Consider the following 26,435-nt stretch of genomic DNA (forward strand, 5'->3'; position numbering starts at 1 on the left):
TGCCAATTTAAGTATCAGCTGCTCTGCATCCAATCCTGCTCCCTGCTAGACGGCAAAGGAGGATGATCTAAGTAAAGTACTTGGGTCCTTGCTTCTCACATGGAACACTCTAACGAAGCTTCTGGCTCCTGATTCTTATGGTTATGATGGAGAGAGAACACACAGATGAAAAATTGTCTCTCAGTCTCCCCCATTCCTCCTGTCACCTTATCTTTTGAATAAATAACAAATAAGTCTTTAAAAATTGTTTAAAGAGGGCCTGGTATTGTAGTCTAGTGGCTAAAGTCCTCGCCTTGCACACTCCAGGATCCCAGATGGGCGCCGGTTCTAATCCCAGCAGCCCCACTTCCCATCCAGCTCTGCTTGTGGCCTGGAAAAGCAGTGGACAACGGCCCAAAGCCTTGGGACCCTGCAACCCACATGGTAGACCCAGAAGAGGCTCCTGGCTCCTGGCTTCCGTTTGGCTCAGCTCCGACCATTGTGACCTCTTGGGGAGTGAACCATCGGGCAGAAGTTCTTCCTCTCTGTCTCTCCTCCTCTCTGTATATCTGACTTTCAAAGAAAAATAAATCAATCATTAAAAATGTTTAAATAGTATGATGGGAACATACCTATAGTGAACCATGGGTGACTTATGCATGGCATGGCCAGACTTATTCTTGAGAGCCCTGGTTACTTTCATAAGCGCTACGGGTACAGAGTCCCTGGCCCTCTATGGCCTGATACATGTTTGTGTTGTGATTAATCCATTTTTGGAACTAACTGAAAGGCATTTCCTGGTAAGTGGAGCTCCCTCAATTTTACCTGGAAACCCAAGCTTTCCCTCTACCCTTAATCTGCTGTTCCTTTTTCCCTACTGCACTGGCACTGTCAGGGAGAGGAAGTGAAATTAAAACATATCTGTCATGAAATTTCTTACTTAAGGGCTTAGTTAAAGGGAAAACAAACAAACAATCTCCTCTTGGTTCCATATCTGGAACAAGGAATTTAATTTTAGCTGATACTAAAACCCTTTCTTTGGATAAGGGTCCAGGCAGTTTTTCTCAGAACATCTCCAGCCATGTGTCTGCTCACAGCATCCCCTGTCCCTTGGTCCACCAGAAAAACTGCCCTCCTTTTGCTCAACACTGGAAACAGGACACAGTTCACCCCTTTGGTGCAAGTTACAACTGACCTCCTGCCCACTTTGGAGACTGAGAAACAGCATTACATATAGTGGTTGTGGTATGAGCCACAAATGGCAATTGCCCAATTATTTCAACATCATCAAGATGACCTACACACTGACCTTTTTCCCTGTTAATATCTTGAAATATCCCTGTAGAGTGGCCTCCTCCCACAATGAACCCTTCCCTTCCACACACACTCAACGCGAAGATCTCTGAAGCCTTTCCTCATGGATGGAAGACATCCACTAGGCTGCTGCTGCCAAGTCTGTCTTCCCCAGGGCCAGGAGCAACCTTGAGTTCAGAGGTGAGGCTTCCTCCTGCTTTGACACTCACTGATTGTAGTAGGGAAAACAGGCGTGCTGTGGATCAGTGGGGAGGAGGGGGGTGAAGCAAGAGTATCCCACAATCCTTTTGGCTGTCCCGTCTGCTCCTAAGGCATGGGCCCTTAAGAGCCAGCCTGTGAACCAGGCCAGAAACAAACAGTAACCCGGCAACTCCCAGAATATCCAATCTCCTTTCTTCCTCTCCATTTGCCCTAAGTTGCTGCCATCTTAGGACAACATTGCTGGTCTAGAGCAGCATATTCAGCTTCTTTAGAGCACCCCACCACGTCCAATGCCATTTGGAGCCAACATAATTTACAATTCCCAGAAGCAGTGTACGCACTTGTGGTGCCAAGCTTGGCCAGTTTTACAGATTTCCATTTAGCAGGTGTCTGTTGCTAAATCAGTAGCAGCTGCTAATTGCTTTTCCTCCTTTGAACCCTCAGACAGAACGCAACATCTGCTGTTCTCTCACTTTGTGTTAAATTCAGATATCATATCATTTCTCCTCTGGGTTTTATTTTTATTAAAAAGCTTCCAGCTGATACCGAAATTAGGCAGCAGAAAACAAGCCTATCCCTGAGCACGGGGAATGTATCTAAGGACAGTACAACAGAATGAACCTGCTTCATGCTTCATACTCCAAGCCTGGATGCTCAGTTTCTCAAGGCATTCCCCACAAGATGGAGATTAAAGCCCATGACCACACAGGGCACCTGGGGCAGGACTCCAAGGACCTGTCTCGCCTTGAATATTTTGCAGCCCTTGCAACCCCCAGCCCAGGCAACTCTCCTGGGGTTGCTGTATATGCACATTGCACCACCACAATCAACAGGAACTGCAGGAGGAAATCAGCTACCTGCAATGGAGGAGGATTACAAACACCCCATTATTTCTAGTTCCACTTCCCAGTTCACAGCAAGGCTCATTCATCATTTTTTGAGCAACTTGGAAAGGTTGTTGCTGTTTTTTTTTTCTTTTTTTCTCCAAAAATCTTTCTGTTGGGTTCCAAATCTTCTCAATTCTAAGTCAAAACCATTCTCAAAGGTATCTATAGCAACTCAAAATTTTATACTGTTGCTGTTAATAAAAAATTACTCTTAGCTTCACTGAACACTTACTGTTTATGTATCAGGCATTGTGGTAAGTACTGTGCATGCTACTTTACTTAGTGAAGACTTAGGAATACATATGACTGCCCTCACTTTACATTGTGAAACAGACTGAGAAACACTATTGATGGAAGTAGAGTTCTAGCAAGAGCGGAACTGTGGTCTAGCTAGATTCAAAACCCAGATTCTGCTCCCTGGTGTTTGATGACTTTTAAAAGTTAGTGTTAATTACAAGATGGCTATTATAATTTTTTGCATGCATAGTCTTAACACCTAGATGGACTGAATATCTTTTACTTAAAATGTTTGGAAGTACAAGTGTAGCTGCCTCTTGGGCTGCCTGCATCCCATTTAAGCATGCTTGGTACAAGTCATTCCCCTATTTCCTCTCTGATTCAGCTTCCTACTATTGTACAGCCTGTATGAGTTCATGTGTTAGAGTCCCTGCCACCTATGTGCGAGATAAGAGGGAGTTTCAGGTTCCTGGCTTCAACCTGGCCCAGCTCTGGCTGCTGGAGGCATTTGTGGAGTGGAAAATTTCTGGATATGGATGTATGAGTGTATATTTCAAATAAAATGAAAACAAAGCCTCTTTAAAAGTATGAATTCATAAAAAAGTATGAATTCATTTTGATGTAGCAAAAGTATGACAAATATTCTCATAATATGTTGAAAATGCATAGTCATAAAACATGCAAAGATTTCAAAATTGTTTTACTCTAAAATAAACTCATTTTTATTTTGTTTTCTCTTACACTTTTGGAAATATCCTCATGCTCGTAGACATATGCTTATCAACTACATTACAGGGCCTCCTGCCTTCAGAAGTTTCTCTAACCCTGTCCACCTTAGACAGCTTCTCCGACCAGCTCTTATCACTAAGCTTGAGCATGCTTCACTTGGGCTTTCTAAACTCTCAGTTTATCATAAAGTCTCAGTGGCTTCGCTCAAAGTCCTAGTTCTATGAGCCAAAGAGGAAGGCTGACAGGAGAGTGGTTTCAAGTGAAGGGTGGATGCCATGTGGAGCTCTATGTTTCTCTCTTTTGCCCACATGACCAAAAACACCATTGTCTACCTCAGTTGCTACCCCATAAAGCATTACTGCATCAAATCCTCACAATACAATAGCTAGAATGTAGATAATGTTATTCTCCCTGCTTCACAGTTGCGGAAACCAAATAAAGTTCAATTGTTTCACTACATAGCCTTCAGTCTCTTCTTACGAGCTGCAGCTAAGCGACCATATCCCATGCAACACACACATGCAACAGAGAGTGTAGAACAAGCACCAAGCATCGGCTTCAAATCAAAAGCCCTGAGTGCTTCTCTGAGATTTGCCACTCACGGGCTGTGTGGCCTTAGACTACTCACTTTTCCTGTCTGAGCTTTAGCAACAGTATTTCACTCTTTGCAGGAAATCTGATTTTTCATGCCCTTCTCAAAACCCTCATTCGTATAGCAATCCCCAGGATGGCTTGGTCAAATGCAGCCTTTCATTCTATAGTTATGCCATGGGGCCAAGATTCTGAATTTCAGTCCTGCTGGGTTGTGGATCACACTTTGAGTTCCAAAGATCCAAGCTACAGCAAGGAAGTTGAGGCTGTCTGGACACAGATCTTTTGATCTGCAAGGTTACCGCTCTGTAGCTAAGGGCTTTCAGATTAATTCTCTAGCCTCTTTGGGCTTCCGTTGCCTCCTCTCAAGAAATCACTACCTTTCAAGTCTATACAGATACACTGTGGTGAATACAGTGGAGTTCTATGCAGAAAAGGAAGCCCTCCATCCACTCAAGGTGGTTATTATCGTAAATGCCTACCGGCGCCCTCTATTCACTCCTTTGACTGCAATGAATCATACGATTTAAAATCTGTTCATGTCACACAGGGCAGGTATACTATTCTAGCCTACTGTGATGGACTAAATGCCTGTGCTGTCCAACAGCCACCTGTGCCCTGCAAAATTATGTAAGAATCTTACCTTTCAATGTGATGCTATTAGGAGCTGGGATTTAAAAAAAAAAAAAGGCAATTAGAGTGAGACGAAGGGATAGGGTGGGGCCCCATTCTGGTATTGGTCACCTTATCGTGCGGATACCCAAAAGCTTGTCTTCAACCCCTTGGCACATGAGAATACAGAGAAAAGGGAGCCAGAAAGAGGGCCTTCACCATGCACACATCTGAGTTCAGACTGCCACACTCCAGGCACGGAGAAGCAAATTTGTACTCGTCTGTGGTCCTTTTTTATGCCAGCTTGAGCTAACGGAAATTCTGTTTGCTTCAAGAGTTCTTTTAAATTTGTGTCCATATTTGAATTTGAACATAGATGAGTCTGAACTCCTGAGGTATCCTAATGCTTCCTGTGGTAGAGGAAAGCGACATTTTCTTCCCCTAAGCAACTCCAAACTCTGTATGACTAAACATGTCCATAATAAGCAACCACAGATGCTTATTAAATGTGACGGAAGGTACTACATCATGCATACTTGGACTAAAACATCATCTAGTGCGTTATGAATAAGGACAATTGTATGCATCAGTTGAACTTAAAATAAGTAAGTGGAAATTTAAAAACATGACCAAAGGAACCTCCTCAACCTGATGAAGGAATTTATGGGGAAAAAAAAAACACAATTAACTAGAGCCAGCAATGTGGTGTAGTAAGCAAAGCCACCGCCTACAATGTTTGTACCCCATTACATGTGCCAGTTCATGTTCCATCTGCTCCATTTCCAATGCAGCTCCATGATAACTGCCTGGGAAAGCAGAGGAAGATGGCCCAAGTGCTTGGGGCCCTGCACCCTCGTGGGGAACTCAGATGAAGTTCTTGGTTCCTGGCTTTGACCTGGTTCAGCCCTGGCTGTTGCAGTTACTGAAGCACTAAACCAGCAGATGGAAATCTGTTCTCTCTCTCTCTCTCTCTCTCTCCCTCTCCCGCCTCTGTAACTCCAACTTTCAAATAAATCTTAAAAACAAAATACCACAGCCTCTCCTTCTCTTCATAAATGTGCCTTTTAAATAAAAATAAGTAAATCTTTAAAAAAAACTAAAGGGGGAGGACAGTGCATTAGCTCAACTGGCTAATGCTCCACCAGCAAGCACATAGCTGTTCCACATCCAATCTAGCTCCCTGCTCATGGCCTAGGAAAGCAGTGGAGGATGGTCCAATGTCTTGGGCCACTTCGATCATGTGGGAGACCTGGAAGAAGCTCCTAGATCCTGCCTTCAGATTGGCTCAGCTCCAGCTGTTGAGGTCATCTGAGGAGTGAACCAGTAGATGGAAGTCTCTCCTCTGTGCAAATTTGCCTTTCCAATAATAAATAAATAAATAAATCTTAAAAAAAAAACACAGGTAACTTAATATTTCATGGTGAATAATTTAGTATTCCATCAATACCCCCTCTTTGGGTAAAGAAGGAAGCTGAGATGTCCACTCTTGCCACTTTCTTCAATATGATACTGAAAGATCTAGAGAGGGCAATTTGGCAAGGAAAAGAAATACAAAAGGATCCAAGTAGGAAATGAGGAACTAGAACTATCACTAGTCAGAAATCACATGCTGTTATATACAAAAATTCTGAAGAAGTCCACATGTAAAAAAAAAAAGAGTTTTGAAACATGTCATAATACAAAATCAATGCAGAAAATGAACTGTATTCCTACAGCATAGCAAAGAACAACCCAAAAATTAAAATAAAAGAATTCCATTCGCAATAGCAAGGAACAAAATAAAAGAAGTATAAAGCCTGTGCTGTGAAAACTATAAAACATCATTTTGTCTGGCCCAGATCAAAGTTAGGTGTCAAAAACTCCATCTGGATCTCAGATGGGTGCCAGGGGCCCATGTACTTGAACCACCAACTACTGGTTCCCAGGTTGCATTTTCAGGAAGCTGGACCAAACATGGAGGAGTTGGGACTCAATCATCGCTTGGATATGGAATGCTGGTATCCCAGGCAGTGACAGAATTGGTGGCCTGAGGTGCTTTTGAAGAAGGAGTATAATTTGAAAGTGGGTCTCGGGCCCGGCACCGTGGCCTAGCGGCTAAAGTCCTCGCCTTGAACGCCCCGGGATCCCATATGGGCGCCGGTTCTAATCCCAGCAGCTCCACTTCCCATCCAGCTCCCTGCTTCTGGCCTGGGAAAGCAGTCGAGGACGGCCCAAAGCTTTGGGACCCTGCACCCGTGTGGGAGACCTGGAAGAAGTTCCTGGATCCTGACTTCAGATCAGCATAGCATCGGCTGTTGCACTCACTTGGGGGAGTGAATCATTGGACGGAGGATCTTCCTCTCTGTCTCTCCTCCTCTCTGTATATCTGACTTTGCAATAAATAAATAAATAAATAAATCTTAAAAAAAAAAGTGGGTCTGGGGTTGAGAACCAGTGGTCCTGGACAGAAGGAAGTCATCTGCCAGATAAGGCTTCTATTGCAAAGAAAGCATTGCACGGGGTGATGGTTTGGGGTGAAGAGGAAGACATTGCATAATACTGTGAAAGCCTGCTTGTTCTCTCATTTTAGCAAAACAGAAACAAGGCAAAACAGTGAGCTTTACTTCTGGCACTAGCCTCACACTCAGTCACTGCCTGCTGCCATTCCCTAAATGGTCTGAGGGGCTTAGGCCTACTGACAAACCCAAAAGGTCTGGACACTGCATTTACTTCAATAACTCAAAGCAAAACAGGAGCCGGCCTAGGTCAGCTGTCATGAGGGAGGACAGAGGGTTGGCCAATTCCCTAATCAAACAGACTGACTTGATAACAAACACAAACAACAGAGGCCGTTTTAGTCAGTGTGGACAAGAAAGTCTGCCAGGAAATTTTAATCTCACTCAGCTAAAGCTAATTTAGAAACAAAGCCCCCTTCAGGACATTGAAGAGCTCAGAGACCTGGGGTCAAAGATCTGAAGACTAACATCAAAAAAGGGTATAGTAGAGCTGGTATTGTAAGGCAATGGGAAAAGCCCTGAGATGTTGACATCCTATTTGGGTGCTAGTTCATGTCCCAGCTGCTCCATTCCAATCTAGTTTCTTAAGAATGGTCTGGAAACAGCACCACAATATGGCTCAAGTGTTTGGATCCCAACATCCACGTGGGAGATCCCAGACAACGCTCCTGGCTCCTGGTTTTGGCTTGACCCAACCCTGGCTGTTAAGGCCATCCAGGGAGTGAACCAGTAAATAGAGGATCTCTCAACCTCTCTCTCTGTTTCTTTCTCTCTCTTTTGACCATCTTGGGAGGGGTTTGTGAACCAGCATATGGAAGATCACTCTCTCCCTCTCTCTCCCTATAATTCTTATATATTTTTTTAGTACCGTGTATCCACGGGAGTCCCCTGTCAACACTGAAGGCAGCATCAGTAACACTGGTGACAACAGCATGTGATCATTCACTATAGGCCAGGAAATCAGGGAAATGAGGATCCTACATTACTTCCATTCAACTGAGCACCATTCTCCCAGTAAGAAAATGATAGGGCAGCATTTGGTTCACAGGTTAAGACACTATATAGGATGCCTGAATCCCCATTTAAGAGAGCCTGAGTTTAACTCCTGGCTCTACGTCTGATTCCCATTTCCTATACAGGTGCATCCTAGGGAATATCAGATGATGACTCAAGAGTTAGGGCCCTGCACCTATGTGAGGGACCTGGATCAAGTTCCTGGCACATGGTTGTAGTCTTGCTTATGCTGCAGGCATTTGAGGAGTGTGCTCCCTCTCTCCTTCAGTCTCTCTCTTTTTTCTCTCTCTCAGATAAATAAAATTTTTAAATGAAATATATATATATATATATATGAAAATTGTCATACTTAAGAATGGTAAATGGAATCAGAAAGTTTCAGCACCTTACCCAAGATCACATGGCTCTATGCAGAAGGGAGTAGCCATATGGGCCATAGTTATACAAATAGTTTGGCTCATATGTATATATATATTTAAGTAATATAAATAATGCATTTATATATTTAATTATATATATAAACAGCCATGGGGGCCAGACATAACTATACAAATAGTTTGGCTCATAGCATAATATATATATAAATGGATAAATAATGTATTTATATATTTTACATTTATAAACATACATAAATATATTTATATGCTATTACACTATAGCAAGCATAGTATTTTAACTCTTAACATTTGGGCAGTGATAAAAGATTTCCAGAATATACAGCAAATAACATTAACAGTGTTGCCTGATAATTTCTGCTTCACTCCGATACTTTTCTCTCTTTTCTATTTCTTCCAGCATGAAACACACATATTTACATATATACACACAAAGAAATCATTTAAACATTTGTAAAGATAAAGAAGCTCAAAAGCAACTTAATTTTTGTTGCCTTTCAGTGTGTAGAAAACTAAGCACCTTGCAATGATAATTTTATTCTTTAATTATGTGTTTCTATATCTCAGAAATTTTCAGTGGAAGTCTTTAGTTGTACTCAGGGAAACAGTATTATGTTTAGTAAATGAAAAAAAAAATTAAATACACCTGGAAAAAAATATCAGGTATCACCCCCCTCCTAACTTCACACCCAAGATCCCAGTACATATGTGAAAAGAACCCCAAGTTTTTCCTGAGCAACTGAGAGGTCTCGGATTAGCTGGGAAACTGATTTATTTTGTCCATGCTAGACATGCTAGATAGATGAATACAAGGTCCTGCAGGGGGCAGTCACAAAGCAAAAGACAATGTCTGTGTCCAGAGAGAACAGTTAATACACTTTGGAAAGAACCTGGGGGATAGGTTGCACATCTAGTGCAACAAAACTACATTACAGGAAGCATATATTTTACAAAATATAATGCATTATTGTGAGCCTGATACGGTCAGTTTAAGTTGCAAATATGTATTGAAATGTTGTGTTAGACACTTTAAAATTGTGTAAATACTGTATGTTGAATCACAATTTTAAAATAAACTTTGGAAAAAGTAAATAAAAATATGGTACACCCATGCCTCAGGAGATTACTGTCTAGTATAAGTATTAGGCTCAAGAAAAAAATACAGTGATGCCATTTATATCATAATATCATTGGTATAAGAAACCTAAATTGAAATATGAAAACGTTTGAATGTATGAAGCAAAGAGACGTGTGAAAAGATACACAAACCACTGACACAATTTCCCCCCGGGGAAGTAGAACTGAAAGCTGATAGGGAAAGGTGCTAAGATTTGTATTTATAGTCATCTCAGTATTTTTTCAATGTGTTATTTTCATAACAAGAAGATCTGAACATAAGAATTACCCCCACAATTAATTTTAAAATATGGTCTACAATTTATTATAACTTGACTTAAAACTTGAACATCAATCTAAACACTGAGGGGTGAGAGGGACGGAAGATCACAGCTTCTGATAGCAGAAAGACCAGTTGTTGTCAGTTTGGTTATTTCCTGAGAGCCAAATGAAAACACTAATACCTACCTCATAGGGCTTGGGTTTCAATTATGCAGCAATCATTAAGAGCAAAAGGTGCCATGTTTTAGACACATCCAATAATTTAATTTTCAGAAAAGCTCTGTGAGGTGGGCACTGTGTCAAACCCATTTTATAGATGACAGAACTGAGGGTCACGGAGATTAAGTAACTTGCGGAATTTTTTTTTCCTCATTCTCTCTCTCTTTTTAAAAGATTTATTTCTCTACTTGAAAAGGAAAACAGAAAACCTAAAAGTTAAACAGAGAGGATTCGATCTTCCACACACTGGTTCACATTGTAAATGGCCACAAAACCCTGGGTTGAGTCAAGCTGAAGCCAGGAACCAGGAACCGCTTCCAAATCTCTAACACGGATGGCAGGGGCCCAAACACTTGGGCCATCTTCCACTGCTTTCCCTGGCACATCAGCAAGGAGCTGGATTGGAAACACGGCAGCAGGGACTCAAACCCAGGAGTTCATGTGGCCTATAGGCATTGCAGGTGGTCCCTTAAACCACTGTGCCACAATGCCAGCTCCTATCTCTTTGCTTTTCTATCTCCTTCATCATCTTTTTGACCCTCTCTAGCTTTCACTTCCTCCCTCTAGTCACTTTCCACTTCCTTCATCTCTGTCTGTCCCTGCAGCTCCCCTCCACAACACCCACCTGCAAGGAGCCTACTGAGGATATAACCGAATCCGAGCCCATCCACTTCACAACTTCAGTGCAGTGAGATACCTGGGAAAGAGTTATTCTGATTGCAAAGTCCCATCCACATGAAAGGGATTCTTATTAGTATGAGCCAGGAAACATATACCAGACTGAAACACTACACAAGCTAAAGACACACCAGAGGAGAAGTGTCAAGCAGAGTTCTCTTTCAATGATGTCAAAATAAATAGCAATATCTGTATGTACAAATGGAATCTATAACTCCCTACACAATTCTTTAAAACCTCAATACGGGGGTACTCAGCTACGACACATCCCATACCAGACATCCTGAGTCGGATACCTGGCTCCAGTTCCTGACTCTTAGCTTCCTGCTAACACAGACCCTGGGAGGCAGTAGTTATGGTTCAAGTAATCTTGCCACTTACTCACGGGACGTGGGTTGAGATCTGGGATTCTAGTTAGGGACCCCCAGCTGGGGTTATTATGAATATCTGGGGAGTAAAACAGCAAATGAGGTTAATTCCTTTTCTATTTAAATAAACAATAAACAAGCCATATTTTTAAAAAGAAATATCTAGGTAAACTTTTCTGTTTCCTGTATCTATGCTAGGCCATTCATTTAGCTTGATCTGTCTTCTCCTTCAGCAATTTGTACTCACATTCTGCCATTCAACCTTCAATTTGAGTTTATTCTTGGTGAAGTCTTTCTTAACCATATAACCAATACTCTCAGGGGTTGTGTGTGGGAGTGCAAAGAACACAAGTTTAGCTTCCAGTAACAAACCATGTAGCTGAACAAATAATTTAACCTCTCTGAACTTCTGCCAATGCAGATGTAAAATGAGGTTCCTTATTAAAAAAGGAAAAATACATTTATATGCAAATCATTCAGTAAATTCCACGGCCTGGATCAATGCTAACGTTAATCCTCTTCTTGTTTCTTGGAACTTGGAGCAATTGCACTTTTGCAATTAAGCCCAAATGACCTTGTGGTTTTCCTTTTTCCAAGACTTCAACTCAAACACTGCCATTACTTCACAGGACTTTACATATTATGTAAGAAAAATACAAGCTCTTTAAAAAAAAAAAAAAGATGATGATTTATATATCTGAAAGGCAGAGTGACAGAGACAGGGATAGAGATCCAGAGATCTTCTATCTGATTCACACCCCAAATGGCCTCAAATGTCTGGGGTGGCCAAAGCCAAATCAGGAACCCAGAGTGTCTTCTAGGTTTCCTATGTAGGTGACAGGGGCCCAAGCACATGGGCCAGCATCCATTGCCTTTCCAGCATTAACAGGGATCTTGGCTGCTCTGATATGGGATGCCATCCATCAAAAGCAGTGGCTTAACTCTGTGCACCAAGATACCACCTCCAACTGCAAGTTCCTGGAAAGCCAGGAATGTACCTGAACTGTTTTGTGACCTCAGTGGCACTAGCAAGACTTCTGGCACACACACAAAAAAAAGCAGTCTAGGCTAAACTGATGGGTCATGTAAGATGCTCCAAGTTTCATATAAAAATCAAGGTAGTAGTTGGGCATATATGAGAGTACTCCCTAGGTTACAGTTTGGACCAGGATCCTAAAATGACCCTCAACAGCCTCAACATCGTAAGACACAGTACATTTGTCTACCACATGCATTCTGGCCTTTGTAGAAAGACTGAGGCACAAGTTTACTTCAATCAGTTTTTCAAGAAGTTAAGGATTCTTCAGAAACCAAACTTTCTTTTAAATACCCTCAAAATGTAAATGGACACTTGGTCCCCAGTTCAAGTTTAAAATACAAACTGTAACTTTTAAAAATAGCTCAGCTTGCCAGTCACAAAAATAACTTTTCTAGGTCAATTAGCACATTTCAATGTGCCAATTAGCAAAGAGTGATATTCACAGGCCTATTTGCATTGGTGACAACAAAATATTCTCAGCAGCACACATGGGCAACAAGGTATGTTAGCAGTAAAGTTAACATCTCAAGAATACTGAGATAAATTCATGAGTGATGGGGAGATAGCCCAGGAGTGATAAAACATTACCAACCTCTTCAACTCAATTAAGATTTAGGGACATTCAAAAGAATCATCCACCAGACAAAAAGAATGGTGTAAAAGGCGAGGTGGGAAAAAAAGAACTAATATAATGAAATGGTATAGATACACAGTAATGGGCAATTTTGAAAACGAGATAATGATAAACTCAAGGTTTGAGGTTTTAAAGAAGAAAGAAGTTTGATTAAAAGAATCATTATCATTCTTCTTTGAATTCCAGTAGAAGATTATTACAAACACAAACATAGGTCAGGCTAGAACCTTTGGCTTGGAAGGGGGACTGACAGTCTGACTTCCCTGCTCATAATATTTAGAAAGCTGTCTTGGAGGTTAATGGGTAAAAGGCAGAGTGATGAGGATATAGCACTTGCCCCATGCTTTAGTCGAAGGCCAGACTATGAGCTTTCCAAGGTGAGAACTACAACTTAAAATCCAGTGTGTAATCAGGTTTAATGGGTGTCCTACTCTTCTCCCACCACTTGGCTTTTAATTTCAAGAAGGTGGTTTGACCTGGACCACAGGACATTCTTTCCAAAGTCAGGAGCCAGTATCACCACAAGGACAAGCCATAACAAGGAGCTCATAAACTAGATAACACACCCATTCTCCAAGTTATAAACAACAGACAGCCTGGACAGAGGGCTCTTCATATGCAGTCCATGGGTGGGATCGTAGAGGGGAGCAAGAGAAGAAGTAGTGGTCTCCACACTTTCTAAAATTGCAAAATCATGTATGCATTGAGCTGGAAAGAGGCTCTACAACTGTTGCCTTCAGCTACTCAAAGAAAATTTATGACTGAATGCTTTCAGATGGAAGGAAGCTAAAAACCACTTCTAGCATCCTGCCTCAACAGCATGCAAATGGGCTATGAATTTCTGTCATGTAATAAAGAGAGTTCTGAAGCCTGAGGCAAGGACCCTGGATTCTAAGAGTACCCACCCTGGCTTCTCAAGTGAGTTATTCAGTTTCCTAAATTCCCCTTCTGGAAGCTATGATTCAATTATGCAAATTTTGCGTCCCCCCAATAATCTAATAATCAATAGTTCCATGATGCATTTCTCTTCCTTACCTCCATGAAACAAAGGGCACAGAACTAGAAAATTCTGTTTATTGTACTTATCCAAAGCCAGAAAGCACTGCCCACAATTTTGGTGGTCAGGAGCACTTACTTGTGACACAGACCATTGGAATCTGAGGTCCTTCTTCTAGGTGACAGCTTTGAAGATGGAGAGTCGGGGGAACTGAAACCTGGGCACTCTCTAGCTGGTCTGCAAACCCCAGTGCCAGTGAGTCACAGAGCATACTACAGCACATGGACATAACACTGCTGACCGCAAATCCTTGAGCTGACTCTGGTAATGCACTCCAACTCTTTCTTCATGTATATAAGGCTATGTATGTCTGAAGTACTGGCATCTACACTAATTAGTTCATTTTATTTTTTCTTGCTTCTTCATTACTGGTAATGAGTTTAAGAAAAAAAGGATTAAAAATATAAAGGTCCAAGAAGAAAGGAAGAAAGACAACTCAAAAAACTGGCTTTCTGCCTAATTGGATCATCAGGTTTAAGGGAAAAAAAAAATGCCCATTTCCCTGAGACTTATTTTAAATCAACCGAATCTCAACTAAGGGATTGGAAAGCAAAATTCCCTAAAGACCAGAATTGTCCAAGAAGGGGTCTGATCATCTGAAAGAAGCAGACCAAATCCAACTATAATGATGCATGCAGAGACATCCCAAGCTCTTTTCAGCTTCATTTTAGAAAAAAAAAAAAAAAAGAATGCAAAGATCCACCAGAGTGACTGCTACCATTAATTCAGAGAAGGTACATTAAAAGAAGGCTGACTGTCAGAGATGGTAACTAAGGACATTCCTGACTGACCAGCTTGGCATCTACTTGCAAAGTATTAGCTGTTCATGCAAGAGATTTGATGTCATGTCTACTATAAGGAGAGAAAAGACAAGGACAGAAAAGGATGAGGGTAAGAGAAGAGAGGGTGGGAAGAGAGCAATATGATCTATCACTCTTGTTGAGTGTTTTAACCATTTGCTGAGTGAGACATGCTGTAGCCAAGGAAGACTCTCGCCAGAACCTGTATCATGTTGCTTGGGTTTATAGCTTCCAGAACTGGGCTGACATAAACCTCTTTTCTTTAGAAGTATGTAGCTTCAGGAATTTCATTATAGCAATGGAAAACAGACTAAAGCACCTTAGGGATAACACTATGGACTAAACACAAACTCACCACTGGCTTTCTAACCGATCTCAGGAATGCAACTGAGCTCTTGTGGGCCCTTATTCTCATTCTTGTGCTATGCAGTCTTAACTTCTGCTCATGCTGAATGGCTCAACAAGTACGTTATTCAGATTTCATTGGGAAAACATCTCCGTGTGGATGGAGCTTAACTAGCCTGTCTGAGGTAATAATGCTGATTTCAACTGACAGCGGAGAATGTTAGACCACAGTTTTGGGGATGGGGGGAGTTGGAAACACACCCAAAATCATGAACTCTGTTAGCCCTGGGAGTTTTCTGACATCTTTCCCCTTTCTGTAATCCTGAGAACTGTGCACCATGAGGAAAACTATCTGTGTGATCTCTCAATCTCTTGAGACAATTGGAGCAAACTGAGTAGAGTGATGGGCTAAGACAGCACTGGATCCATTTGCTAGGCAGTGTGCACCTGCATCTGTTCCAACACTGCCCCACTCCCTAAGTCAGTAAAGGAATAATACTTTAGTATGTAAAATCGGCCTTTAAAAAATTAAAAAGTGTAAGCTTGTTTCCAAGATGGTTTCTTTGCCCCTTCTAGGGCTGAGACCAGGGTAGGAGGCCTGATTCTACAGTTCACCAGGGAAAGCCAGGCAAGTCATGCTACAGGGCATAAAGATGCGGGCCAGAGCAGCAGTACCAATGGCAGTAGCTTGCACTGCTGATCCCAGTTCAGAGGAAAAGACTGCACAGAATGCACCCTTCCTATTAAGACAAAAGAACTGTTCCTGTGCCCTATCCAAGGAACCCACTCAATGGAAGCTCCAGGCGTCTGTCTTTGAGGCATTTTAGGTTCCTGAAAAGAAGGGTTTGAGGCTACATAAGCTACCCAAGGAAAATTCTCATCCTATAGGCCTGAGACAAGTGACAACTACACTAGGCCTAAGGACACCAGTGGGCCCAGAGTTATCTGAGGGCCCTTCCTGGGCATCATTTGGAGATTTGCTGCAAGTGTTCATTGCCTACCATCACCCAAGCCTTCTCAATCAAATCTTTCAGCCCAGCAAGTCACAACTTTTTAACAAGTCTTTTACATGATGACTGTAGCCACTCAGCTTTGGAGGTTCTCAACTCCAGCTCCACCTTAGAATCCCCAGTGATACTTTGGAAACAAGCCCAGGCTTAGCTACAAGTTTGTTACGCAAGCTTGGACTCTCCTATGACGGTCACAGTATGAGTGACATATATTCTTTTCATTTTTCATTGACAAATAGTTACAAATATTTATGGGGTACAATGTGATGTGCTGATGCATGCTGACACTATAGAGTAAATAAATCCAACTATTTAGGTGAGCCTGCAGCATACAAGAGACCTTCACAAAGTTTAGACAGCAAGCAGGTAGCAGTTAGTTCACCCCCATTCTGTTTCAGAGTGCTCCGGTACCTCACCCTTAGCTTGCTACAAATGTAGACTCTGGGGGATGGGGATGACTTAATAAACTGGGCTCCTGCCACCTTTGTGGGGAGACCTGGATTATGTTCTCAACTTGTGAGCCCTGCGCAGCCCTGGGCTCAGTGCCAGCCACAAGAGCTATTAGGGGAGTGGGCTAGGGAATAGGAACGCTCTTAGTCTCTCTTCTGCCTGGATCCCTACCCTTCTGCTTCCCTAATAAACAAAGCAATGCATTTTTAAAAGTTCATAGAGAGTGCATGTTACGAAAGTCACATGAATCCCATCAGTTTTACAACAAAATAGTTGCTTTATGTCATTTTTCCATAAACTTTAAGTCCTTTCACAGTAAGTATTCAAGATCTCACTGCTTTAGATTAATGCGTTTTGCTCGCTCTCTCTTTTCTTCTACAAACACTTTAATAACATTTCACTGCCACATAGTAATTGTATGTATTAGCAGAGTACAGTGTGTTATTTCAATATGAGCACCCAGAGTATGATGGTCAGATCAGAGCACTCGGCTAACCAATAATCTCAGACAATTATTATTTATTTCTGCTAGTGATTGTGAAATACAGTTACCTAACCATGATTATCCTACTGTGCCACAGAACTTTAAAACATATTTCTCCTATTCAACTGGCCCACGTACCTTTCTCCTGTAATTTCTCCACATGTATAATATGCATCTAGCCACATGTTATGATCATGAGAGAGGATATCAATATTCGTGAGGAGCAGATGACTAAATCTGCAGAAGGAACAAATGTAGCTTTGAGTTTAGGATCAAAAGAAAGTGTAGGCTCTCTCTTGTATGTGGAAGTTACAAGTTTTAAAAAAGAAAACAAACACAAACAAAAAAGGAAAAAAAGTCTGCATTTCCCAGTATGGCTGCAAATATAGTTCTGTACAACTTTGTTATATATCTTTCCCAAACCAATGGTTCAGAATGTCACACTACTATAGTTTTAATGATCTGTGACCACTTTAAAATGGACTCTATTTGGTTTGAAAAGGTTACTTTTCCACTCAGTTGTTATTTACAGCTATTATCTATGTTCCCAGTAACTAGGGTATTTTTGCTTTTTACTTGTTAAATGTCTTATCTGGCGAAACATGAAGCCTTTTTACCATGTAAACTTAAAATATGGTATCTCAAAAATGAAAAAAAAAAGGAAAGGAAGGTAGGGGGGGGAAGATTGAGATGGAAAGAAGGAAATACATTATTAGAATTATATCTATAGGGCCTTGTACAGTAGCCTCGTTGCTAAAGTCCTTCCCTTGCATGCGCTGGTATCCCATGTGGGGGAGCCAGTTTGTGTCCTGGCGGCTTGCTTCCCATCCAGCTCCCTGCTTGTGGCCTGGGAAAGCAGTCAGGGATGGCCCAAAGCCTTGGGACCCATCACATATGTGGGAGGCTGGAAAGAAATTGCTGGCTCCTGGCTTCGGATTAGCTCAGCTCCAACCATTGTGGCCACTTGGGGAGTGAATCTACAGACAGATCTTTCTGTCTTTCCTCCTCTCTGTATATATGAGTTTCCAATAATTAATTTAATCTTTTATTAAGAAAGAATTGTATCTATGAACTATTTGGAATCTGTCAAGACTGATTAAGCAACTAAAAATAAACAAACTCAAAACAGATGCATTGGTTCTAAACCTAAAGCTGCCATTTCAGACTTATGTGACTCTGCAAACGTCAGTTTCTGTCTACAAAATGAGAGGCCTTAATACTTGCCAATGTACTGCAGACAATTGCTATGTGAAAGAAATCCAGAGTGTAACATTCTACAGAAAAAGATGATCATTTCAAGACTTAAACCATGACCTTAATGTCTAAGGCAAATTTAAGCTGAAAATCGAAAAGCACAAGGAATGATTTTATAGATGATTTCTTTCCGTGAGTCTCCCAGTGTAGCTGGTTTGCAAATCCCTCCCTGACCAAAAATGTGAGAATCTGAGGACTAACTCCTGCCACCCTGCCTGCTCCTGCTTCTCCCTAACCTGGCTATCCCCCTCACTCTCTGGCACAGGGGGATTCTCCCTGGTAACCCCTGGCTGTCTGTGTGCCTAGAGTGCCCCATGGAGTTGGATGAATGTGGAAGGAGCCTAAGTCTTGCATAAGGGAGCTGTTGGTGAACCAGACTGGCTTTGAAACTCCCCAGCAGATTATTCTAGAACAATGTGGCTCCAGAGGAGCCCCTTCAAACAGCATGGACAGCACCAAAGTACCTATATAATAGATGGGGCTCAGTTCTCTTTCCTTTCCACCAGCAATTCTAAAAAGTTTCTATAGGATCTTTAGTATACCCCAGTTCTGATCCTAACCAATAATGTAGTTCCAGAATTCCACAAAATATTCCCACCTCCATGAAACTCCTCTCTGTGTGTGTTATACGTATATGTGTGTATAAAATCACGTAGGCATATGGACGGAGGACAAGCATTGGTTAACAAAGGAGCAAGCAAACACTGTTTTGCACGTTGCTAGAACAGTCTGAGAAGAGACTACTTACCAGCCGGGTGTTTACCACAGGAAACAGCAGTGCCAGCAGAGCCCCATTCAACATATGCATCTGTAGCCTGGAGAAGGAGAAAGATGCAGTTCAGTTCCCACTCAGATTTCTCATGCAGAGGTAGGAAAACATGTGTCAGGTTGAGCCATGCCGTCTGAAAGAAGACTATGTGCACCTGGGGACCTCTCACAAGAAATGGGACTGGAGCTAGCACACTTACAAAATAAAGTAATGCAGCAGATTCTGTGTTATTTGAGGTGCTCTGAAGAGCACTACTTCTGCCTCAGAATCTACTGAGCACTTCCCGAACAAACTTTGGTTGTAACACTTCATTACGTAATGAGCTCTATGTTCCATAAGCATTCAGTCAGCCCTCACCAAGGGCTGCAACCAAGGCCGCCAACTGCTGCAGCCTGGGCAGCACTAAAAAAGAGGAACTACAGGAGGCAAGTGTTTGGTTAGCACAGGGGGAAGCTTATTTAATACATTGTGCCTGCTCATTCACACATCCAGGGCCAGACAGAGGCTGATACGACCTGGAAGGGCCAACTGCCACATTTTGCAAACAGTTTCCTCACTTTCTTAGAAATGCCTTTAAGAACTGCTGCAGGAAGCAGGGAGGGAAAGTGGCAGTCTTCCAAGCTTTGATCTATTTTACATACTGTGCTCAGTCGCTTAAAAGGAAGAACGAGGGAGGGAGCGAGGGAGCGAGGGAGGGAGGGAGGGAGGGGGCAGGGAGAGACAGAGAGAGAGAGAGAGAGAGAGAGAGAGAATGAGCATGTGCATGTGCAAAGGTGGTATAGATCATTCTATCGTGATACTGTCATGCACTCTCAATACGAGGCTTGCGCAACATGTACTACAAACCCTGGTTAATCAGGAACAACCCTGCACAAGACAGCTCTAGGGATGGATTCAAACTGTTTCCTAAGGAAGAAGCAAAATGAAAGTCTAGTCTTCTTGAAGAGCAGATTTGAAGAGTCACAGAAACCTGTGCCTTGGGTCTCACTAGCTGAAAATTACCCCCCACGCATACACACACACACACACACACCAGACCTGGGAAATCTGTTGTCCACTGATGGGGAAGAGGAATGTCCACACTTCAGCTCTCCCAAAACTTCAGTTCTCCTCTTGGCACTCATGAATATGTAATACTAAAGAGGCGTCTCAGGGAGAGATACCAGAGCTGTTTCTTACTTCTCCCAGCTTTTCTTCCTGCCTGCTCATCAAAGCCTCCATGACGGTGATGCCTTGCACTTAACATATTCCAGGCATGTGCCACACTAAATTATTTACATGAGGTCTCTCACTTAATCTTTATAGTAGTTTTCTGAAATAAGTGCATGGGTTTTTACATCTCTTAAAGATTTATTTATTTATAGGAAAGGCAGTGTAAAAAAGACAGGAACAGAAAGAAAGAATCATCTGCTGATTCACTCCCCAAATGGCTGCAACAGCTGTAACCAAGCAGAAGCCAAGAGCCCAGAACTCCATCCAGGTCTCCAAGGTGGGGTGAAGGACCCGACACCTAAGACCATCTTCTGCTATTTTCCAAGGTGCATTAGTGTTGGGGGCACTGACCATTTCCTGCCCTGTGATTGGCCCTTTGCCCTAATTGGTGTGCCTTGGTTATCTTTAAGCTGATTGGACAAGTTTGACAGATAAGCAGGGGGCTTGGCGGGGGAGGGACGTCAGCTTAACGGACTTAAAGGTCATAACGGTTTCAACGGAAGATCGGAATAAAGCGCCTTGGAGACTCTCTCAAGTGTCAGGTGATTTCTTCCACGGGACGGGAGGACCCCCGATACATTAGTAGGGAACTGGAAAGAAACCAGATCATTTGGGATTCAAACACTTTGATATGGGATGCTAATATGACAAAGTGCAGGTTAACTTGCTGTACCACAATGCCAGTCACACTGTTCCCATTCTTGGAACACTATAATAGCTTCTAAGAAGTGAAGTGACCTTGTCAACACTATACATAAGATATTGGAGCTAGGATTCAAACTCCAGACATCAAACTTTTCTATTCCTCTCTCTGCCTCAAATTAAACCTCCCTCCCTCCCAAATATGAACTTGGGTGGAAAGAATAAGGCATGTTCCTCTTGCCTTCCATTCAGTTTTAAGGATTACTCTAGCTCCTCCATCATTCTTGTTCCAGGTTTAATAAATTTTCAGAAAATGACTAAAGTGGTAAAGCCTTTTTGGCTACACCAAGCCTTCACTGTCCTACAAATTGGTAGGGGGTAGGTTATTCCACAACAAGTAGGTGGTATAGCAATGCAAAATCACTCCTGCCACCCTAACCTGGCCAGTTTAACAAGATTCTTTAGGAGGATCTTTCAAGAGGGTCAGCCTTTGCTCTGAGAAACTAACTGCTTCAAACACTAGGGCTTAGAGCTGGAGCAATTAACAGCCATTGCAGGCCTGAAGGTCAAGACCTCAGCTTAACCATGCCCCTGGATGTGCCCCTGGATATTCCCATGTCACAGCCACAGGGTGAAGACTCATGCTGGGAGAAGTAAGCTCCCTCTGCCTGTCTAGGTAGAACCAGATTCCTAAGCCAGGCTTTGCCATTGACCTCAAGGGAATGTTGGCATTTGCACAAGGCCAATTTGACATTTGGGCACCAAAAGTTAAATCTTGAGGAGGATGGGACTGATTCCAAAAGCTCACGGAAAGCCAAAGATAAAGAAGATAAAACTCAGAGCAAGATTCTAACTTCGTAACATCCTAAAGACAAGCCTTATTGTGCATTCTCAAAAATTCAGTCATATAAGCTACATATACACTAAAGGATAAGTTAGCATTAATATATAAGGATGTCTTTCATATTAATTGTTACAAAAACATCTAACATGTATTGTATATTTCTGTGTGTAAATCACTAAGTATCCAAATACACCACGTCATTCAATGTCACAGTTTTTATTACAATCATCATCTTCTTCATTTTATAGTTGAGTAACCAAAGGTCCAAGTGATTGCCTTGCCCAAGTTCACACAGATATTCGGCTGTAGATAGAAAGTGACACTCAGATCTCACGAAGTTTCAAGCAGTGTTTTTTTCTATGGTATTCTGCTTCAAATCCATTCAATGAGAATGACATATGTTCCGTGTGTGTGTGTGTGTGTGTGTGTGTGTGTGTGTGCATGTGTGTAAAAGAGAGAGAGAGAGAGAAGCTACAGCCCAAACAGAAGGCTCCCAAACAGAAGGCTCTAGCATGCCCACTGAGGCTAGGAGGGTCATATCTACGGGAAATGGAGTCGCTTGCATTTTGTACCCAAACTTGCCTGATCACATAGTTACACTCATAACACAATCCAACAGGTTTGAAACTGACCAAATCAAAAGCAAAAGCTTTTATTTTTGTTCTGTAGCTGCCATCAGCCTGTTCTCCAGATTTCTAAAGGATATGGGTAATGGATAGCAACTCATCAAAATTTCCTCGGAACGTTCCTTCATTGGTCCAAAAAGTACAATAGTCCCCTACTCATTGGGTTCTTGCCGAAGTAATTCATAAAATTCTCAGAAATCACAAAATGTAGAGTAAAATGCAAGTGTTTGTTAAACAAAGGTGAAGAACTCATCTAAAGCCGCAAAATGGATGAATGGAAGAATGAACAGGGAGAAAAGGGGAAGGGAGGAGACATGGAGGAAGAAATAAAAGAAACAACAACAACAAAAATAACTCAGGGAATTTTTTAAAACTTTAAAAGTATGAGAAAGAGGTCCAGAAGGACAAAAGGACAGACTGAAAGTCAAAAGCAAAGACTAGAGAGATTAAGAAGGATTTCTGTTCAGTTAAGTCACTTCTTATTTCCTTCTTGCAAACGCAAAGTCTTGGCCACTGTATTGTATCTATATTTTATTTGGTGTATGCTGTGATTTTTGGACTTAAAAAAAAACTTGCAGGTTTGGAACACTATGACTTTCTGCAGATGTGCAGTTTTACAGACAGCAAGAAACACACATGGCAAACGAGGACACAAAGAGATGTTTCATACCAGAAGGGAAATGTAAATAAAACCACAAGCAGATGCCTCTCCTTACAAGTTAGAATTGCTAAAATGTGAACAATAGCAATTCCAGGAAAGGGTATGGAAAACAAAAACAAAACAAAACAAAAAAATGGGACTCTCATACACTGTTGAGAATACAAAATTACCACTACACAAAAGAGTTGGGGGGTAGGTATTGTGGCTTAATGGTTAAGTTTCCATTTGTGGTGCCATAAGGGCACCAGCTGAGCCAGTTCTGATCCACACTCCTGCTAATGGGCCTCAGAAAGCAGTAGAAGATGGGCCAAGTGCTTGGGTTCTGGCCACCCGCATGGGAAGCCAGATGAAGCTTTGGGCTAGACCCGATTTAGTTCCAGCCATCATTGTGGCCATTTGGGGAGAAAGAAAGCAGTGTGTGTGCATACGACTGTCATTCAAATAAACAAAATATATCTTCTAAAAAAGACAGTTTGGCAGTATCTCATGCAATTTTTTTTTTTTATTTTAAAACACACATCCCATGACCGAGTAATCCTGCCCCTGGGTATGATATACACCCCTCCTGAGATGAGGGGTCATTTACAAATGACCATAATAACTCTAATTTATAACATACACAACTTGGAGTCAGTCTTTCCAGTGTAAGTGAATGGATATTAAAACTGTTGCATATTATAGGTCATAGAAAATCACTCAGCAATAAAAAAAGAGCAAATGCTTGATATATGCAACATTTTGGTTGACTCTCAAAGGCATTATACTGGTGAAACAAAGGTGTTATCCTTAGGGTACATATGGTAGAGTTTTGTTTCTATGGCATTCACCAAATACTACTATAGTGAAGGAAAACCGATCAGCACTTTCCAGGGTTGAGAGATGTGGATGTCACTACAAATGAAGAGTTTTCAGGATGGACAGCACTGTTCTGCACCACATATGCAATGGAGATTACAGTCATCTACACAGTGTTTAAACTCACAGAATTTTTAAAGTCAATTTCACTGCAGAAAGACAAAATAAAAATTCAAATTATCTATGAGAGAAGGAAAACATGACCTCAGCCTGAGCTTTCACAGCAACATAGTAAGTGAACCAAATTTAAGATTTTCAAAGAATGCTTTTTCATTTACATTTTCTACAAATTTCAAACACACCGAAAAGTATGACATAATATAATGAACACCTATTATGTACCACCCAGCTTCAATGAATTTGAGCCTTACTGATTCAGTTAAAAGTCCTCTGTATACCCTTCCTGAATACTATTCCTTCTACCCCAGCTCCCATAGGGTACCACTCATAAAGAAGCAGAATTCCTTCCTACCCATGTTTTTATACATTTGTTATAATTGTTTGCATGCTGTGTTCATGCAATTAACTAAATTGTATCATTCTTAAAACTGTATTTTTTCTTTCAGTGAGGCTTCTAATTATCCCTGAAGCTCTATTTTACCTGTTGCACACTGCTGTATATTATTCATTTGTGTGAACAAGAATAAGTTACCCAGTCATTTCGATGGACACCTGGACATTTTCTACCCTTCAGCCTGGCAGGTTGACATTTATTTTTGGTAATTTATATTAGAAAATATATATATATACTTATTTCTTCCATCTCCGATTTCACTATCTTTCCACACCAACCTCACTTCCGTAAGTTCTTAGTCTGGGAGTGTATCTTTCTCACCTGCTGTGGGAAGCCCTACAGCACAAGGCTGTTATGTGCAGGGAATGTAATTAAGATGCTGAATTTCACAACTCACAGATACAAAAGCATGACAGCTGCTGAAACTAGGTGAAGTCACATAAGCATGCAGAGGATTTCCTTGGGCACTTTTTTTGTATGTTTAAAAACGTTCAAATAGACAAGTTGCCATGTGCACGTGGTGAACTGTCCCCAGGCCTGCCTGGGCTCCGGGGGCTGCTCCCTTCAGGGTGAGTACACCGAGGGGGGAGGTCTCCGTGACTGGGCAGGTCAGGACCCACCTGCCGCCTTCATTGGGTGGTGAATGGGATTGGGGAGGGGTGCAACCTTGGGCCGGGGGGTTTAAACTTCCAGCAGCCTCCTGGCTGCTGGTGGGTCTCAGGACGGGGCGTCTCATGCCTGGATCCCAGATGACAGCCACCATGTGCACGTGGTGAGCTGTCCCCAGGCGGCCAGTGAGCCATTTGGTGCCAGGCTCCGCCTGCTGGCCACCGAGCCGGAGAGCTCTAGGGTTTTGGTTCGTTGAATCCCTGCTTAGGTAGATCCAGGTTGAACCCACTATGTTTCTAGGACGTGAAGCAATCATAAAGATCCCCAATGACAGTAACTCTTCCTTTGATAAACTTGTAATTACTGAACAAAGCTGACCACCAACTACCAGTCCATACAAAAGCTATAGCTTGGGGCTTGTCCTGCAGAATCATACCCTGTTACCTGACATGACGATGGATCAGGAGAAGGGTCACATTAAGCAAGCCATTACATTAACTACCACTAGAACCATAACTGGGGGCAGATTCTGTGAGGGATGTGTGGGCCAAACCCTGTGGAAATTCTAGCCCCACTGGATAGCAAAGAGTTGGGGTGGTAATGGACTAAGCTGGGTGTGACCAAGGAGCCTGCCATCAATCACAGGTAAAGGAACCCCCAACAGTCTGGACTGGTCAGGGCAGCAGCACCCGATTGTGCATCCTGAATAGAGTGTGGGGTGGGCCGGGCTGCAATGTTCACCAGCTCATACAAGGCCAAATGGAAGGCCAGACTTTGCCAGAACCTCGCGTAAATCCAATGGCATGTATGAGAACTGGGCCTGGGAGTGGATTAAGTGGAGGAACTTGGGAAACTCCCTTGGCGAATCATAGCTCACCCTGGTGAGCATGTGGTCCAGAACTGGGGATCAGAAAAGCTGGGCAAAGTAGCTCCAACACCTGGGTAATGTGTCAATTGGTAATGGAACAGAGTAGATCAGGCACAACTGAGCAAACCTTAGCCCAGCAATGAAACTAGAAACCAGGAGGGAGCAGACGTCATGCCGAGCTAGGCTCTTGCACTTACTGGTCTGCATGAGCCAGGAACACTAAGCCACAGTGTCTAAGGCAGAGGTCAGGACAGGTGAGGGGACTGAGCCAAGCTGAGTCAGAGCATCCACTGGCATGCATGTGATCTATGGCTGGGAACAGGCCCGGTTGGGGAGCTAAGGGGATAACCCTAGCTGGGTTGAGGTTCCCACCAAGGGGCGTGTGGGCTGGAATGGGGGCTGCGTTCTGAACAGGAAATGGTTGTAGACTCCCTTGGCACAAATGTGGACTGGGATTGGATGCACCGGGCCGGGCCAGACTCCAACACCCTCTGGTGTCCTGGAGGACCAGGGTAAGGTGTGGGATGGACTAGGCAAGGTCTCAACACTTACTGAGCCATGTGTGAGCCATATGTGGGTATGGACAAACCATGGCTGGGCTGAAACATCCAACAGCAAGGACCAGAATGGGTTGAAGGCCAGTCA

The 26,435-nt window shown here is 42.4% G+C and overlaps 1 protein-coding gene across 8 annotated transcripts in view; it reads right to left on the reverse strand.

The window, feature by feature from the left end:
* TMEM164 (transmembrane protein 164) overlaps positions 1–26,435 on the reverse strand; it is a 164,634-nt gene that overhangs the window by 52,372 nt on the left and 85,827 nt on the right. For 6 of the 8 annotated variants that reach the window (XM_040999605.1, XM_040999612.1, XM_040999607.1 and 3 more), the window contains one exon: positions 18,939–19,005. The exons of 1 other annotated variant lie outside the window; for it this stretch is intronic. In XM_040999605.1, coding sequence (XP_040855539.1) covers positions 18,939–19,005 — 67 coding nt within the window. Of the gene's footprint in view, positions 1–18,938; positions 19,006–19,158; positions 19,554–26,435 lie in introns of those variants that run through there. One more of the 8 variants, XM_040999609.1, reaches the window with a different exon arrangement.

The sequence above is a fragment of the Ochotona curzoniae genome, unplaced genomic scaffold (genome assembly GCF_017591425.1).
Source record: "Ochotona curzoniae isolate NIBS_2020 unplaced genomic scaffold, NIBS_Ocur_1.0 scaffold_1852, whole genome shotgun sequence".
Taxonomy (NCBI): domain Eukaryota; kingdom Metazoa; phylum Chordata; class Mammalia; order Lagomorpha; family Ochotonidae; genus Ochotona; species Ochotona curzoniae.